General features: G+C 38.3%; 1 protein-coding gene across 2 annotated transcripts; it reads right to left on the bottom strand.

Annotated features, from left to right (window-relative positions):
• Window positions 1-3,189: 3,189 nt before the first annotated feature.
• LOC101848253 (solute carrier family 22 member 5) lies at window positions 3,190-17,007 on the bottom strand. Of its 2 annotated transcripts, none has more exons than XM_005089692.3 (10): window positions 16,797-17,007; window positions 14,741-15,213; window positions 14,145-14,375; window positions 12,565-12,761; window positions 11,615-12,154; window positions 11,002-11,136; window positions 10,449-10,534; window positions 8,811-8,925; window positions 6,366-6,438; window positions 3,190-3,354 (listed from the first exon to the last, which is right to left on the bottom strand). In XM_005089692.3, exons 2-10 carry the CDS (start codon window positions 15,140-15,142, stop codon window positions 3,193-3,195), a joined length of 1,941 nt encoding a protein of 646 aa, XP_005089749.1. In that variant the 5' UTR covers window positions 15,143-15,213; window positions 16,797-17,007; the 3' UTR covers window positions 3,190-3,192. The 2 variants fall into 2 exon arrangements, with proteins under 2 accessions (XP_005089749.1, XP_012937668.1); XM_013082214.2 differs by lacking the exon at window positions 16,797-17,007 and adding an exon at window positions 16,268-16,399.
• Between the last annotated feature and the right edge of the window lie 351 nt (window positions 17,008-17,358).

Raw genomic sequence — 17,358 nt, 5'->3', positions numbered from 1 at the left:
TAAATTAGAAAATTCTTTCAGATAAATGCTAACTCACAAAAATATCCAGACGTCCAGTCAAGTCATGGCAAAATGCCAAAGAAGCAAAAGGAAGAATTCACATAAGAAGGAATAGTTTGATAGGGACTTATCCCCACTTCAAAACAATAGCAAGTACATAATGGTTGACAAGTAGCTGTGACACAAGAGATTCTGTACCCAGATTGTCAAATTCAGTGTCAAATTCAGAATTCCAACGCATAATACACAACTCCGTTTTCAAGGGAAAAGGAGAGTTTAATACATTAGAACTTAAGGAATGCATTGCTCATGGCTACACCTAGCTATAGCAGCAGAACATTTTCCTCTTCCATTGAAAGACTTTAAAGAGGCAAAAAAATAATTTAAAGTACACCAATAAACAGTAATGACACATATGGCTACCTGTGTATCCTCAACAAAATGATCATCTTAAATACTTGAAGTTCATGATGTACTGAGTACTCCTTATCACAGCAGTATGTGACACCATCTCCAAAAAGCCCGTTGTCATGCACACAGAAATGAGATTCAATTATTTCAAAAAGAAAACAATCATATAACAAATCAACAACAAATTGTTCTGTGGGATATACAGGAATCTGCAATCTATAAATAATACACAAAAGGAGTTTCACTATAAAAGTAACATTTAAAGAGTCAACAAAATAATATCATACGATAAGTCAATGCCATCAGTAAAGCTTCTTTCAAATTCTGTTTTTACATGAAAAAAAAGGAAACATACAAATCCTTCTGCAAAATGAAAAAGAGGACGCAATGTTTTGACAGTGATAACCAAATGCGACGTAGTGAGAGTCCAATTCATGGTGCAGTTCTTTGTTTTAATGTACATCACTTCTCAAGGCTTTGATATGGAAACCCCCCCCCCCCCCCCCCCCAACATTTTGTCTCTGTACTTAGAGCAAACTGACCAACCACATTCCCTCAAAAATCTGTAACACATAGCAATAATCTTTTTCCATATTCCTGTAACATCTCCACCCTTATATTATATATGCCAAGCCTTCAAGAGCACTCAGTTCTAAAAAAAAAGTATTGTCAGCATCCTCCCATACGCCATCTTGACCACATAACTTTTGGTTTGCAGGATGAAGTGCTTATCTTTTTTTTCATACATCTTAAGTCATACCTGTCATACAACTTGCTATCTCCCTCATGTATTAATAGGGACTTTTTTCATGTGAAAGAACAGCTACCAGCATTTGTCAATAAAAGAATCTGTGAGGCCAGAATACCACTGCATTTTGCTGAAATAATGAAAGCCACAACATATCTGCTTTAAGACAGATTTTAATCACAAAACCTTTCAACAGAAGAAATGAATGAGGGAAGCAACATTCAACAGGTTTTCCATTTCCCATATGAACCCTGATGCAACTTGGGGAAAACAAACAGAAAAAAATACCCTAGCAAAGGACTGTGCGCAAAATCACACAAATAAAAACTGGGCAATTTTTAGAACCATAATGCCTAAATTATAAAGGGTGGAAGGGCTGCAACAATAATAATTGGCACATTGATTTTGGTAGCCTTGTGTATATAATTTTTTTTTTTTAACCAAGGAAAGACTTATACTGATAGCCATGAGAGAAAGAAGGCTTTCTTTGTAATATTCCTTCTGTATTCTGTATGGCAACTCGGACACATGCAGTAGAGTTTGTCCCTTAGGGGTGACCAGATTCCCTTTCAGGTGTTGGCTGGGCACTCATGTAATACAATCTCTCATTACTGATACACCACAGCGACATGTCAAAGGACACAGTGATTATCAGCCTATTTCTTAGATCAATAACAAATATTAACGTACACAAAAACTCTGAAAAGCACAAAAGTTCAAAAACGTGTTTAAAAAAACTTAATACTCCAAAATAATTCCAATCCTGAAAAAATTGGAAATTAAATAATACAAATTATCAACATTGAAATTACATAAATAAAATAAATAAATGCTGATTCTTCATTCCAAAGCAAAATGGACCATGAATAAAATCATAGTTATAAGAAGAAATCTGAAACTTTGTACAGAAAATTGGCACATACGTACCTCTCACTTCGAAGCTTCCATTTGATTTTCTCTTTTAGTCACAAATCATCATTAGTCAAATCATATACTTGATTCTATGTAAATCTTTCGCAGTTTGAGAGATTCTATAATATAAAACAAACATATGTCATTAGCATGCAGAGTAATACTGTAGAACCACTGCACAGAACACAAGATATCAAAGAGAATGAAGAAAAAAACAAAACAAACAGGATTCTTTTAAAAAAAACAACTTTATAATTCCTTCAAATTAAAATGCTTTCATCCCGGAAGTCCTTGTACATCCTCTTGCCTTTTCATTACTGCCAACTAGGCTTTTTTCCCTTTTACTCACACAACAAAAAATAATCTAAAAGAACACTATCAACACTAATAGTTCCTTCAAATAAAAATAAAAAATTGTTTCCTACTAGAGTTCTAGTACATCCTCTTGCCTTTCGTTGCTGCCAACCAGGCACTTTTCCTTTTACTTACACAATTTTAAAAAATCATCTAGAGTTGGGTTTTTTTTTATAGTAGAGGTTTTTACAGCGCTCGCAACTGCATTAGGTCATATGAGCGCCAAGGGGTGGGTGTCAACAGAGAAGTCTTTACAGGGAATCAGACTTGCTCTGCTCACCTCTCTAGCTTCAACAGCACAAGGTCTGCTTCGACTATCAAGGCACCCCGGAAATAGCAGGTCACAAGAGAGTGACAAACATACAAAAGAAGTAAAGGAAAATGACAATAGTAAAGATTAGGAAAGAAAAAGCAGCAGTTCCCTGTTGTAGATCAGGCACAGTTATGAGCGTGACATGGTGAATCAGCCCATTTACAATTTTACTGTGCTTGAATGAGAAATGTCCCCCCTTTGGGAATGGCCTAAAAATACTACAGTCAGTGGCACTGCCACGGGGGGGTAATCATCTAGAGGAACACTCAAAGTATAGCTTAAAAAAACAACTCTTTGTCTCACTTTGGAATCCATAAAAGGTTTCTACTGCAATCTCAAATGATAAATAAAAGACTTGTAGGTCAACAACCCACATAATATTCTAAAAACAACACTCCATGTCAATTTTTTTTTTTTAAACCCACGTCAAATGGGTCAAAAGAATTATATGTTTTTATTCTGTGCGTCTTCTTTTGCAGATGCCCCAAGACTCGACTTCTTCGATGGTTTGAGGAAGGGGCCGCCTATGGGTCTCTGGCATGAAGAGGGTCATTAGTCCTCCAATAACAGACACTATGCCAAACAATATCATCGGGAATTCTGGATGCGACTTAGCCTGAAAAACATAGAAAGTAAATGGAGGTCAATTGCAAATAGTGAAAAAAAAACAAGTTTTACAAAAAAGTAAAGAGCACACATACATTCTCATATAAAACTACAAACTTTCAATATTTTGATATTAAGTTAACTAAAAATGTGGGTTTTTTTAATATGCCACGCATATAACATGCAAAATGACTTTGCAAGAACAACACCCCCCCCCCCCCCCCAACCCTCAACTCCAACTTTATTTACAAGCAGGGAACAGAAGTACTTCACAAAATATCCATGTACGCAAACAGAACTTGAAGCTCTGTGGGACCGTTCAAACAGGTTTGTATTGTCTGCAGTCACTAAGCATCATCCTGTCAGGGTAATAAGGGCAATCACGGAGACAATGTCAGAATCCTGTCAGTGTTACAGCCTGTGAACATGATGGACCGTGTATCGATGGTGCAGAGCCTATAACCCATTGTATGAATCCGCTCACAGCAATAGGAGATTTTAATCCTCTGGCACATTACATTTCAGCGATAGCAGTGAATTATTATTTAACTCATCACGAAATGATGCATCTTGAGTACTTTTATCATGGATGGACCTGGAGTTTCTGCATATTTAACATTTTCATTCAGTTCTCATTGAAAGATCATCCAGTAATCATGGAAATAAAAACATAGTATCCATTCAGTGATTCCCGTCATCAAACTACCAAGCCCTGAAAGAAAGTGGGCGAGTTCATGGTGTAAGTGGCAACATTAAGCACAGTATTTATTTGTTTCGTCCTCTTGTAACAGATGTGCCAGCTTTGAGGTGACATTGTGGCAGTTTGCTGTCTCAGAGTCAAAAGATATCGTTTACATCAGTCATTAGGAGGCAATGGCACCATTCGACTCTATTCCTTTGATTTCATTAACAAGGGATGAACAAAGCATTTTGATGAGAGCAAAGAAAAAAGTTGTTCCCGCATCCGATCCGGACATTGGGGATTGCCTTGTTAGTGAGACTATTTCCTAGGCCTTCAGCATATTGTGGTAGGGTTTGATGAGAGCACTTGTCATAAAACCCACAGGTAGCATTTAACTGCATTCATCAGCTTCTAATGGCTGATGAAAGAAGAATCAAGACAAATTTAAAGGAATCATGAGTACTTTTCATGTGAGAAAAGGTTTTTCTTAATTACACTTCACCGATTGACCTGTTTGGTATCATCTTTTATAAAACAATGTCTACAACAAAACATCCGACACAATAGTAAAATTAGATCTACAGCACCAGTATGTACATCAGTACATCACAGACATGACCGTGCTGAAAGCAACATGAAGTCTGTGCCTTTGGCGGGAAACTTGGCAAACATGTTATACTACCACCACCTTGCCTGTCTTTTTCACTCACATCTGAGGACAGCCTTGACTCACAATTCTCTCAAAAATACAATATGTGGTGAAATTACGCGCTCGTGTAAGAAATGACATTGAAGAAACAGACATGTTTCTACCTGTTGGGCAATTTTCCTCAGGCTTTTTGTTTTGGGCTCAGAACCTTTTATGTCCATCATAAAAAAAAACGTCAACATATTTCAGAGTGGATTTTACTGAAAAATGTTGATCAAAGGCACAAAAAATGTAAATTTGCAGTTTCCAAGTACACTACACCTTTGGAAGTCACCAAACTTTCGCTGCCCTTTTCTTGCCAATTTTACCTCTGACACCAGGTGACCCAAACCTTCTTCACTTTCAAATATTTCAACTTCTACTAAAAATAAATGGGTATGTTTTCCATCAAAAGCAAGGTAAATGAACGGGCTTTAAGATAATACCAAAAACTCCATGTGTCCAAAAATTGACGAGCGCCTGATTCCTGCGCATTGTGAGACCTATATACGAGGGCTGTCCCACGGAAAACCGGAATTTGGCTGTAATTTGAAAACTATTCAATATTTTCACATTCTGTAAACGCACACTTGTAAAACAATCATTTAGAAATTTCCCGATTGAGCACCATGAGAATCGCACAAACCAAATGAGCACAGCAGTTCTCAAAAGATGGCTACCCCCTTGGAAAATTGGTCAAGGGTAGAAGTGAAGTCTGTTATTCGGTTTCTGACCGCAAAAGGTCTCAAACCTCTAGAAATACACACTGAAATAAAGTCAGTTTATGGGGAGAAAGTAATGGCAAAGTCACAGGTATATGAGTGATGTAGTAAGTTCAAAGCCGGGCACTCCGATATCGATGACAAAGTTTACCCAGGATCTCGTTTTTCTGCCAAGACTGAGGACAACAAGAGTCGCGTTAACGAACTTTATCAAACAGACAGGCGCCTAAAAATTCGCGAAATTTGCGAGTCGCTAAACATTTCAAAGTCGACTGTCTATAGGATAGAGTTTGATGAGCTGCACTATTGAAAGGTCTCTGCTTGATGGGTTGGGGCCGAAAAAGACCAGCGGGGTCATTTTGCAGCATGGCAGCACAACGCCACACACCGCAAACGTCACGAAAGACTGGTTCCAAAGGTTCGGCTAGGAAGTTCTACTACACCCCCCTCACAGTCCTGACTTGGCCCTGTCAGATTATCACCTTTTTGAACCAATGAAACGCCATATTTCTGGACAGCGATTCACCGACGACGAAGACCTCGTGGAAGCCGTGAACGATTGGTTGAAATCCCTTGACGAAAAATTCTTCAGGGAGGGTATCTTCTCCCAGATCCATCGATGGGAAAAATGTGTCCAGCGGGATGGTGATTACATTGAGAAATAAAGCACATGTTGAGGTATGATGTGTTACAGTTTTATTATAATAGGACAAAGATTTTTGCTTTTACGGACCTTTTCCGGTTTTCCGTGGGACAGCCCTCGTATATCTATAGAATAGCCAACATTGGAAAAGGCTATTAAGCACTAGCAAAGCTACCCTATAAAGATGGGAAATGAAAAGTCTGTACCAAAATAAGTAAGTGAGCCTGCGGGAGGTTTAAGAATGCTAAAATTACCACACTTTTAGCCACCCGCTTAACAAACTTACAGAGAAAACAATGAATGGTGCAGCTATGCTTCCAAAGTTCTCAAAGCACGACGAGATCCCTACAGCATGGTTCCTGAAGGAAGACAAAAAAGAGAAAAAATGCAATAAGCATTTTAATTAATAAAATCTTTCTGATTCTAAGCTCAACATCAAGAAATCAGCAAGGACGCACAGACAGTAAATACTTTGAATTTGAAAACGATGAAAGAATATGTGAAATTATTAGAAACCAACATTATCTTTTTTGCAGCTCTATGAGATGTACACATGTGTACTTTCAAATCCCCAAAACAGTAAAAAAAATAACCCCGACGATCAAGGACAGCAAAATGAGAAATATTTGCTGGGTTTTTTTAATGGTATGTCATGTATGGATTTTGCAAACCAGCATATTTGACATTTATTTTACGTTTCAAAATTTTTTTGACCAGACTAAATCTGCTACAAATTTACTGGCAAGTCAACAGTACCTGTATCATGCCCAAACTACTAGAAATCTTATATGAATTCAAACAAAAACTGTTCCTCCGCAATACACATATGAGTGAAAAGTCTGAATGTATCAGGACAAAACTGCTTCTGTTTATGATGATAGGGTGCTGTGGGTAACATGACAATGAAGATCTCAAACAGTGACTAAAGTCTTGATTTCGTTGACTTTTTGCAAATTTGTAAAATAAAGCCCAGCGGAAACATCACAAGACAGTCACTGCAGTGGAACCCACAGGGAGCACGAGGCAGGGGTAGGCTATGGGACACATGGAGGAGATGGGTGGAAAGGGACATGAGAGAGATGAAGCTCACTTGGAACGAGCTTGGAAGGTAGGCCCAGGACAGAGATAAATGGAAGGAGCTTGTATGTGGCCTATACCCTGCCAGGGGTGGAAGGCATTGATGATTATGATTTTCATACTGACTTATTCAGGATGACTGCCAACCCGGCTTCTCAATTTCCCAGTGGGCTCATCCATTTTCCAGGGGCATGTTACATAACAATGACAGCGCGTGCTCCATTTATACATACATACACACACACACACAAGCATGTAGGTACATTATATCCAGTCAACAACATGTCAGCGTGGCACTGGGATACTGTGTGACTTATGCATTTCAGTCTGTTCTTACTCCCCTCATCATATTTGCCTATATAAACTATATAAAAATGAATCTTGTTTTGGTTAAAAAGTACGGCTTACAAGGTATGAATATGATGGATCCCAATTCCACACAAGGCCTGCACCAATGCGCGCTTTGCAGAAAGCTCTAGTACTAATCAAAATTCTAAGTACTGAAATTTGCTTCCAAGCTCCATTTTAGTCATCCAGTGTTGCCTTCAACCTCACCCCTTCCCCGACTGTACCTTTTTAAAAAATCAATAAATCCTCCCATTCCGGAGCCCTATATTTCGCAGTGCACAGACTTGGAAGGAACTTTGGTGACCCCAATGATCCCGGTACTCACAATGTGACGCAAACCCACAGGTTCACTGACCGGTCACGATGGCAGGCAAGCCCGATAAGACGCTTGTATTATAACTTTTCCCCCCCAAGTGACAGCACAAGACAAATATTTATTTATTTAAACGGCGATACAGCGTTTGTAAAGCACAAACTGTGTATTACAAATCTTGCGTTAATCTGACTGCTACCGGCAAATTTCTGGGTGGTAACGAAAGCGAAAGTAGATCGAGCTTTGGTATCACACATACACTTCCGCTTGCCGCCATAGCCGCCAGTTCGCGTGAAGCGTACTCTCAGACCGGGAAAAGTGGAATGAATATCTCAATTGCCACAGGCAAAAATGAACCCAGAACCCAAGGACATTATCCCATTTGGTTTTCAAATGTTCGAGACCTTTTATGTATTTACCCGGGTCTTTCCCGGGGCAATTTACAGATTTCCTCAAATTCCCAGGGCATTCCCCGATCTCGGCGATTTTTTTTCAAATTTCCGGGGGATTCCCGGGGCCTGGCAGTCACCCTGCTTATTTCATTCTTTAAAAGACAGAGCTATGTACGGGGCTTGCAGGTCAGACTGGGCCGAGTTTCCAGAGCAGATGAATCTTCAAAAGGAAAATGTTATCCCCTCACCTCTTTAGTCCCCTCCTCTGGCGTTCTGACTCTGTCTACAACCTTTCTAATGCTACTCCTTGGCTCCTTCTTACTGCTGTCTTTCAGCCACACCCCTGATCTTATGGTAGGTAAGATCTACACCTAGCCTTCTCAGATAAGGGAGAAAAATCTTGGATGTCCCGTGTGCAAATTGCGCAAGTTTAAGATCCCTTGGTGATACAAAATCCATAAGAGTAGGCTTCGGCCGCCACCCGGGTAAAATTCAAAATTTCCTACCAACTGAAAATGTTAAATGTGTCCCACACACTTGACCTTATTCTGTTGCAAGCACCGTAAAACACCTTCCACAAAAAAAAAAAGAGGATTTTTACCTGATACATGTTGGGAAGATCTCAGCAGAGTACAAATACACAGTTGTGTAGGCGCCTGTAATGGCAAATTTTCCCAGCATGACAAAACCAATTTTCACACCACTCATGCCCGAGGCTGGGGAAAGAGTTTGTATACAAATGTCAAACAACACAGGATGAGCTGTCAAAACAAGCACATCATCAACTATAAACAGCACACAGGACTTCTACCTTACTACCACATAGAACATTGGACTAGCAATGACGTGTAAACAATGGCAACACCGTTGGCTTCTGAACAATTTCTTTCTGAGATTGATTTTTTTATTCCTTGGTGTAGACACTGGACTTTACAAGGACATATTATTTATAAAAGGCTTCACCATAGCCAATCCTTCGGCTGCAATAGAAATACTACCAACTTTATTTTCATTGACAGTAAAAACACATTGAATGAAAGATTTCAAAATTCAACTGGTTCGCAGTTTTGAAAACGATAACAATCTAGAGTTATTTCCATTTTCTGAATAATATTTTTGTCTTCAGTAATTCTAAAATTTTTGTTTATTGGTGAACATGAAATTTTCCACAATTCCCAAACTAAACCTTAAAAAAAACCCAACAAAACAGTCCATGGCTTACTTTGATCACATTAAAGGTATCCTTGAGCCACATGGCAATGAATACTACAGACTTCAATAAGTTAAGGACCACCTTGACAGACAGCCCTGATTTTTTCAAAATACGAAGAAAAAAAAAGACCGCAAGGAAAGTTTCAAATTTTTTTTTCTTTGAAAGTGTTAATGGGTTACTAATGCGTACTGCAAAGCTTCCTAAGGGGGCAAAACCAACATGTGCAGCACGGAAATCCTAAAGGAAGTTTAGCCAGATTTGCTGTTTTTTATCGACTTGTGTGCGACACCACGGATATTCCTCAGTTTAAAATTTTGGTGCACCTCAAAAACGGACGTACGGTTTCAAACTGTACACACTTTGGTGGCAATATAAGCCGTCGTTTGCACAAAATCCAGTATCGCATCAACACGGCATCAAGATGAATGCAGAGAGACTTTGGTCGTGCCAGAGCTATGGCATGGCCGCAGGATGGAGTTGGAGCCCGAGAAGTTGCCAGAAGACTTGCAGTGTCACACTCTGACACTGTCAGCGTGAGGCAGCGCCATCAAGCCACTGGATCAGTCCAAGAACACCCACGTGCAGGTCGACCCAAGAAGACCACTCAGAATGTTTGCAAATGGTCCTTAACTTATGTTGAAGTCAGTATATCTTTGTTCCCAATCCATTCAAAGACAAAAACAAAACAGTTTGTGAAAGCTTTTACTTATTCAAACTAAAACGGAAAAATGAAAACTTAAGAACCAAAAACAACAGACTAACAAAACTGGAAAAGATTGCAGCAGCATGCACTGTTTTGTTTCTCAAGAAGCAATGGATCATTTATCTTGTTTTATTTATATTCTGGTCTTCATCCAAAGAAAAACTTGTCACAAAACATTACTGAGCACGTAAAGAGCTCAAACAACCCCTGATATTACAGGACGAATTATGGTTTATGGCCTGACTGCAGATATTTACGAAAAGGCAAAGTATATGGCTGAGTATAAAAATATCAGACAAACAGCTACTTAGAACTTTACTTACAGGCTTCATCCGATATCATCATTGCTGTTATATTCATGACCCCACATGTCAACAAGAACACACAGAGAGGTACTTTCCGACCAACGCTGGGGGTATATGAAAACAAATTTGATTTGAGAAGTAAAAATTGCCAATAATCAGTACATTTTTGAAAAAATGCATTTATTCATATATTCCTTTGAAATCCATACAAAAACCTCATATCCATAAATAAGTGTTACAAAAAATGTCCTCAATCTAAAGTATCATGTGCACCTATCTACATACTGCTAAACTTGACACTTGTTTACAAACTTTCACTATGCCATGACATGACTTAATCTCCCCCCCTCCCCTCAAGACCAACACTTTTGTCCTTCTGAATAATTCCTTTCTGGAAACCGTTCAATTTGACACGACAGACTTCAGTATGAGTGTAAACATTTAACCTCCTCCCTAAGAAATTTTTTTAAATGTTGCCAGAGAGGTCTCAACTTGGCAGGCTCCCCCTATGATAATACAGTATCCGTGATTTGTGATTCTAGATATAAAATAAACGGGTCTTATGGCTTACCGTTCACAAACAAGAATACAGATCACGTAAGCAGGTATCTCCACAGCTCCAAGCAAAAACAGGTTGAAGAATTGGTTGCCATGTAACACAGGTGTGCTCAAGGAGATCCCAAAATAGCTAAGGCTGTTCACAAAACTGAAAAGTACCATAAAAAACATATCTTGGTTGGAGTACACTAACTATATAATAAGATATCAAATAAAACTTACAATATCACAATTCCCTCTTTGAACACAATGGCAATTGTATTATTTGTAAATAACCCATGACCTTGTGCTCTCTTTAGGACTGCAGATCCCCCATCCACATGCGTAAAAACTGTATTTGATACTTTAAATGAACTGCTGCAAATCACCAAATACTGATGGACACTCATCAAAAAAAGAATCGTTCATTTGCATGACAGTAAATGAAGAAAAACTCTTTTCACACAACATACATGAAAAAGGAGAGACAAGACACAAGAAATAGAATCATGTCAGAAAGAAGAAAGACGTACTCAAATTTTCAGTCCTCCACAAGATACCCATGGCTTGAGCAATCAAAGAAAATACTGGAAAAACTTTTAAAATAAGGCAAAGTTGATGGAAAATACAACGGCAACAGTACTTACAAAAGGAAAAACATTATTATGGTGTAGAGCCTGATTCTGGGGCTAGTGCAGAGAGTGAAGACATTCTTCAGTTCCCTTGTACGGCTGATTCTTGTGCTTTGTTGAAAGCCGGCATTCCCTGGAGTGGACTCAGCTATAATCTGAACCTCTGGGTCTATGGCGGGTGAATCAACAATGCGCTCTGGTGTGGTCACTCTCCCAGTCTGGCTTGTGTCATCTCCTGCTTGTGCGTGCCCGTTTTGTTTATCTGCGACTGCTTCCCGATCCCTCAGCTCATGACTTGAACCCTCTGACAAAAGCCCCACAGCTTCCTGCTGAGAAAGTTCTTCAGACAGGAGGGGTTGGTCTGCACAGCGAGAGGATGGCGAGTTACACTGAATGTCTTCCTGATCATTTGTGGAGTTGACCTGTGAGGCCTCATACATGTAAAAGTCATCAGGGATATCCAAATTGTTGAATCTGGCAATTCGAGCAATCACCGACTGCGCTTTGGACAACTTGTTTTGAGAGATCAGCCATGGAAGAGACTCTGGCATAATCCTGAGTAAGGCAGGAAAAAAATAACTATCATTAGAATATAGAACTAGAAGAACTAGAACTTAAAGCCTCAGACAAAGCATGTGTGATGACATACATTACCTACATTACATTATCTGTATGTGTCATTATGTTATACATTGACTGTCATTATCATATGTCATTACAAAACAAATCTCCTAAAGGTCTTATTTTATCCTCCAAAAAAACCCAGCAATCTTAAAAAATTACAATTTATATGAAGTGGCACTCTCACTCACAACTAACAACTCTCTTACAAGCATTCTGAAAAAAGTATAAGCAATTTATTCAAAATAATTTACTTTGAAAAAAAAAAAGCAATATTATATCATCATTAACATTTGGTAAAAAGGCATTCAGTAACTAAAATCAGTTTAAGAATTCCCACCTACCAAACAAATACAGCACATAATATGTTGGGCAGAGAGAACACCAACTGTAGGTGCCGCCAATCTCGAACAACAAATCCAAAGAGAGCAGTCAACATAACACCAAATGCCCAGAAAATTTGGAAGCCACAAGATGGGATTGCCCTGTGCTGGGCTGGAAATATTTCTGTCATCATCACGTAAGTGCACAAAGCGATGCCCTAAGCAAAGTAAGAAAAAGAGAAGCCATAAAGCTCATGAAGTGAACTACATATGTGAATTATGTTATGTATGGTTATACTTGTATGTGAGTGTGTATGTATGTGCGCACATCTCTGTGTGTTTGCACATTAATTTAAAAAGCAAGATCAAACGTACTTTGAACCGATCAGAACATGACCAGCAGATCAGAACCACCTAGAATATTAGTGCAAATGAAAAAAAGACGTCAGTTCAAGAAAAAGGCTCAGCACGTCTATCTGAAAGGCAAAAAAGTCATTCAGTGAGGCACTGTCACACCTTGTAACACTAAAAACTCTCAAATCCTTCTAAACCAGTGTTGTATTGAGATTGGAGTCAAAAATAGATCATAATAAGTCAGTACTATCTGTCTTGATGCAATCATTTAAATGAGGTTGTAAAATACCCCCAATCTGACCAATTAATCCCTTTGACAACTGACCACTGCTTAACTCAGTTAAATAAATACAATGATCTGCATAACTAGAGATTTAGTTTCAACTCTGGCTGCCAACATACATTCTCATTTCTTCAGGCATGGGTGCATGCTGCAAGCTTTTATCGTCTATCTCAAGAAGGGTGCTTTTCTGTCCTATTCCATTTTCTAAAAGTGGCAGCATGAATAGTGCATAAAATAGAATGAGCAACCACACCCTTCAACACTGAAATCTGTTGTTTTGCAGAACATAACACCTGTGTGCAGCACTGACAGTATGTGTTCGGCATGTTGTGGTCAATGTCATGCTGCCTTGCCATTTGACAGTTCATCACTTGATTGACTTGTCTCTGCCTCATAGACTACCAAAAATTATCATTTCACGAATACCCTTCAATGCTATTGGCAACATAACAAGGTGGTTCTTACTTAGGGCAATTAAAGAACGGTCTTTGTAGTTAAAGCATAAGAGGCTCCTCTTTGCTCCCTATAATTTTTAAGCATTCATTTCCAGCAGAGGAGAAATAGTCATGGTAAGCAGGGTTATAGGTCATTACAGTACAGTGACATTTGTATGTTAGATTCCTTTGGAGAAAGAGACAAAACAACATTAAAGGTCATACGCAAATATCCCATTTACACGCTCAATCAATTTACCTTAGAAACTTAAAAAAATTTCTCCAAACTTAGCAAGAATTAATTCCCAGCAGAGGAGAAATAGTCATGTCAAGCCCGGTTAGGTCATTATAGTTACAGTACAGTGACATTTGTATGTTAGATTCCTTTGAAGACAGAAACAAAACATTAAAGGTCACACTCGAATATCCCATTTGCAAGGTCAATTAATTTATCTTAGAAACTTGAAAAAATTCTAAAGTTGTTCTTACAATACCAACAGTCAAGTGTTTTATATCTTAACTTAACTCACCATGTTGAAGAACCCCACTATAAACCTCAGGGTGGTAAAAACAGCATAGTTTGGGGATAGTGCTACACAGGCACCCACCACAGCTTGAGCCATCAAACAAAGCAGCAGAACAATACGCCGACCAAACTTGTCTGATAATGGAGATATCAGGAAGGCTCCAACCATGGACCCCACCATATACAATGTTGTGGACAGCTCTGAGAGGTAAGCCCTCACACAAACAAGATCCCACTGCAATGAAATGTGTTGAGACATAAGTTTAAACGAAGTGTATTATATAATGAATCCAAAAAGAAAACAAGGCAATAGGACAACAATCCTAGTAACAGCTGCTGAATCTCAGTGGCATAAAAATTAAAAAACAACAATTAAACAAAAATTATTAGCCATAAAAAGGCAGTTCACGTTGTTATCAGCAAACTAACAACTCTGGAATTTCATTTGACAGATCAAAACAAGAAGGCACAAACTTTGAGTAAAACAATTTTTTTTAAAAGGTAGAAATAAAAAAGTGGTGAAACCAACAAATGATTTTTATCTTAATGAGTAACGAAAATCTGGAATTAAATTTATAATTTTATCAGTGCTATACTCACCTCAGAAACAATAGTAGATTCGAACTCACTTCGATAAACCCAGCCAAATGTACAAGGCATACTTAAGTTGGTGCCATTTTCCCCTGCCACAATCACATCACATTCTCTAGGTACGATCAAGGGGTCCTTCGATTTTTTACCATCAAGGCCCCATGAAACAGTCGTCACTGTGAAATTACTGCTGGCATTGAAGATTGTAGTCACATGTTGATTACTATCTTTAGATTCCACTGTAACAATTTCTCTGTCATAGTCACATGTATGACCTGCACCAGCAGCAAGGAATAGCACTCCAAATACATTCCAAGCTCCACGAGCATAAACAATTCCTAAGGCAATAAATGATAAAATCTGAAACCTATAATTTTCAACCAGCTTCAGCTGAATGAGATCAACATCCATTTTGGCAACTGAAGTTTTATGAACGTGGATCAGCGGTCATACATGGTTGAAGGTTGCTCTTTTCGCATCACCTGAAATAAAAAAAATAATTTTTAATCTCTCAGAGAAATTTACAAGATGAATCTATCAGGTCACATTCACTTTAAAAAAATATCAATATTATTATTTGAAATATGGACAAAAACAAACTCAGAATTTTACTTGATTCTAAAGGGTGTGATCCTGAAGGTCAAGTTGAACAAAGTAGATTATTATTTTTTTTTCACTCCCCAACGACATCCAGCAACTCATCCCTGTATACATTATATCGTTAATATTTTAGATGAAATTGCTTCTTCTGACGTAGCTTCAAAGGGTCAGTGTGCTAGAAAGTTGGAAGTGCCATTAGAAACAAAAGGTTTTGTCTTCCACATTGTGTTCACCCCCTAACCCTCAAATCTCACAGATAATATATAATATATCTTTATCTGTCTCAAATTAGCTCTATAACCCCATGAGGACGATGGGAGTGCCCAGTGAAACTTGCCCGGTCCCAGCTAGACCCCGGTCAGATTGCAGGATCATTGTTTACTGCTTATATATTAATTATGATTATAATACAATGTTTTACGAATCCAAATCGATTTATTTTGACTTGGAAGTGTTTTTTAGAGAAATTTTATAAACTACTCCCTCTTTCACTTTGACACAGTTTTAACAGTTTTATAATATTTAGCATGTAGATCTATACCCCATTACAGGAAAGACTTCCATAACAAGCGATCACCCAAACAAACACTTACAATAAAGAAGAGACCTAACACCTCTACCCCTACCCCAAACCCTACCTCTACCCCTACCCCAAACCCTACCTCTACCCCTCTGTTCTACTCTATGTCTCAAGGTGGTCGTTCGTCACGGCTTGGTGTAGCGAATGAGTTAAACTCTCCCCCCCCCCCTAAAAAACAAACAAACAACAATCTCAATACAAATACAAAAGTAACAATTCTACAAAACTACAATCAAACAATCAAAATTAAAACTTTGTTTACTCTGTGACAAAGAGACAGACTTCTGCAATACTAATACTACATGATATTTCAACTTTGACTTTGAACAGTAGTCTAAAGAGTACTAAACAGGCACCTGTCTGCTTGCTTGCTGGTCTCCCCACTACAACACGAATATTGCATGGCACTGAACTGGGCACTGATAAATCCAATTAACAAATCTAGATCTAGATCTAGAATCTAGATCTAGATCTAGATCTAGATTTAGATCTAGACCTAGGCCTACAGAAGAACGTAGAAAGTAAAGATATTATCATGTCCATCGTTCTGAACAAGATCAAGATCTAGATCTAGATCTAGATTCTAGATCTATATTCTAGATGCAGAACTGAGAATAATAAAAGTGATGTAGATCTAGATCTAAAAGTATAAAGAGAAGGACACTGTCACATTGTGATTGTCATTATTGAGTGTCCAATGATGAAATTCAAGTTGCAATTGCTCTTCACGGTTAAGGGGTGAACATATTTCACGTTCAGGCAGGTCAACGATAATTACAATTGTAAAACATGAAAAAAATCATAATAGATATGTAGATCTAGATTCTAGATCTAGATTAGATCTAGATGTACGTTGTAGCTTCACAGCTCGAAAACAGGGCTCACCTCTCTTATTATTACGAATAGATCAGCTAGTCTGGTTGCTCTGTTTGTTTGACATCAACAGTAGTAGCAGAGTGGGCCTAATTCTGCCATACATTTATTGTAGCCGAGTGTGTAGCCTATTATTGAATGGTCTACGGCAGCAATATAGACCAACGATATACGAAAGCCCTGGAAGTTGAGGTTTACGTCAATGCATACAATTATTCAGTAATATTAAGGAAAAAATAGACAAAATCTTTATAGCAAATCCCAATCGCATTTAGAAGGTAATCAAAAAACAACTCATTGGCCTATCTGTTATATTTGTTTAATAGCTATAATTTTACAACTTGGCAAATTGACGAGGTAGAAAGCAAGGGGGAGCACTCTTAGCAAAAAGAAGAATTGTTGCTGCATTAGAAATTAATTAATTTAGGAATAATATTAATCTATAATGTTATTTCATAGATGTATTATTCTTCCTGAAAACTGAGCACACAATGAGCTAATATTTCCTGTTATGCATTTACCCCACCCCATCCCTCACACCAAAACCCCCCCAGAGATACCAACCAAAGGGGGG

This window comes from Aplysia californica, unplaced genomic scaffold, assembly GCF_000002075.1.
Source record: "Aplysia californica isolate F4 #8 unplaced genomic scaffold, AplCal3.0 scaffold00008, whole genome shotgun sequence".
Taxonomy (NCBI): Eukaryota; Metazoa; Mollusca; class Gastropoda; order Aplysiida; family Aplysiidae; genus Aplysia; species Aplysia californica.
This window is presented reverse-complemented; position numbering and strand designations above follow the sequence as displayed.

Excerpts from the sequence above, each read along its gene's own strand:
- LOC101848253 (XM_005089692.3), bottom strand. The coding sequence starts at position 15,142 with ATGGATGTTGATCTCATTCAGCTGAAGCTGGTTGAAAATTATAGGTTT. Across the intron at positions 14,376-14,740 it reads AATCTACTATTGTTTCTGAG|TGGGATCTTGTTTGTGTGAG; the intron begins GTGAGTATAGCA and ends ATTTCATTGCAG. Across the intron at positions 8,926-10,448 it reads GATGATATCGGATGAAGCCT|CCTCGGGCATGAGTGGTGTG; the intron begins GTAAGTAAAGTT and ends CTCTTTCCCCAG.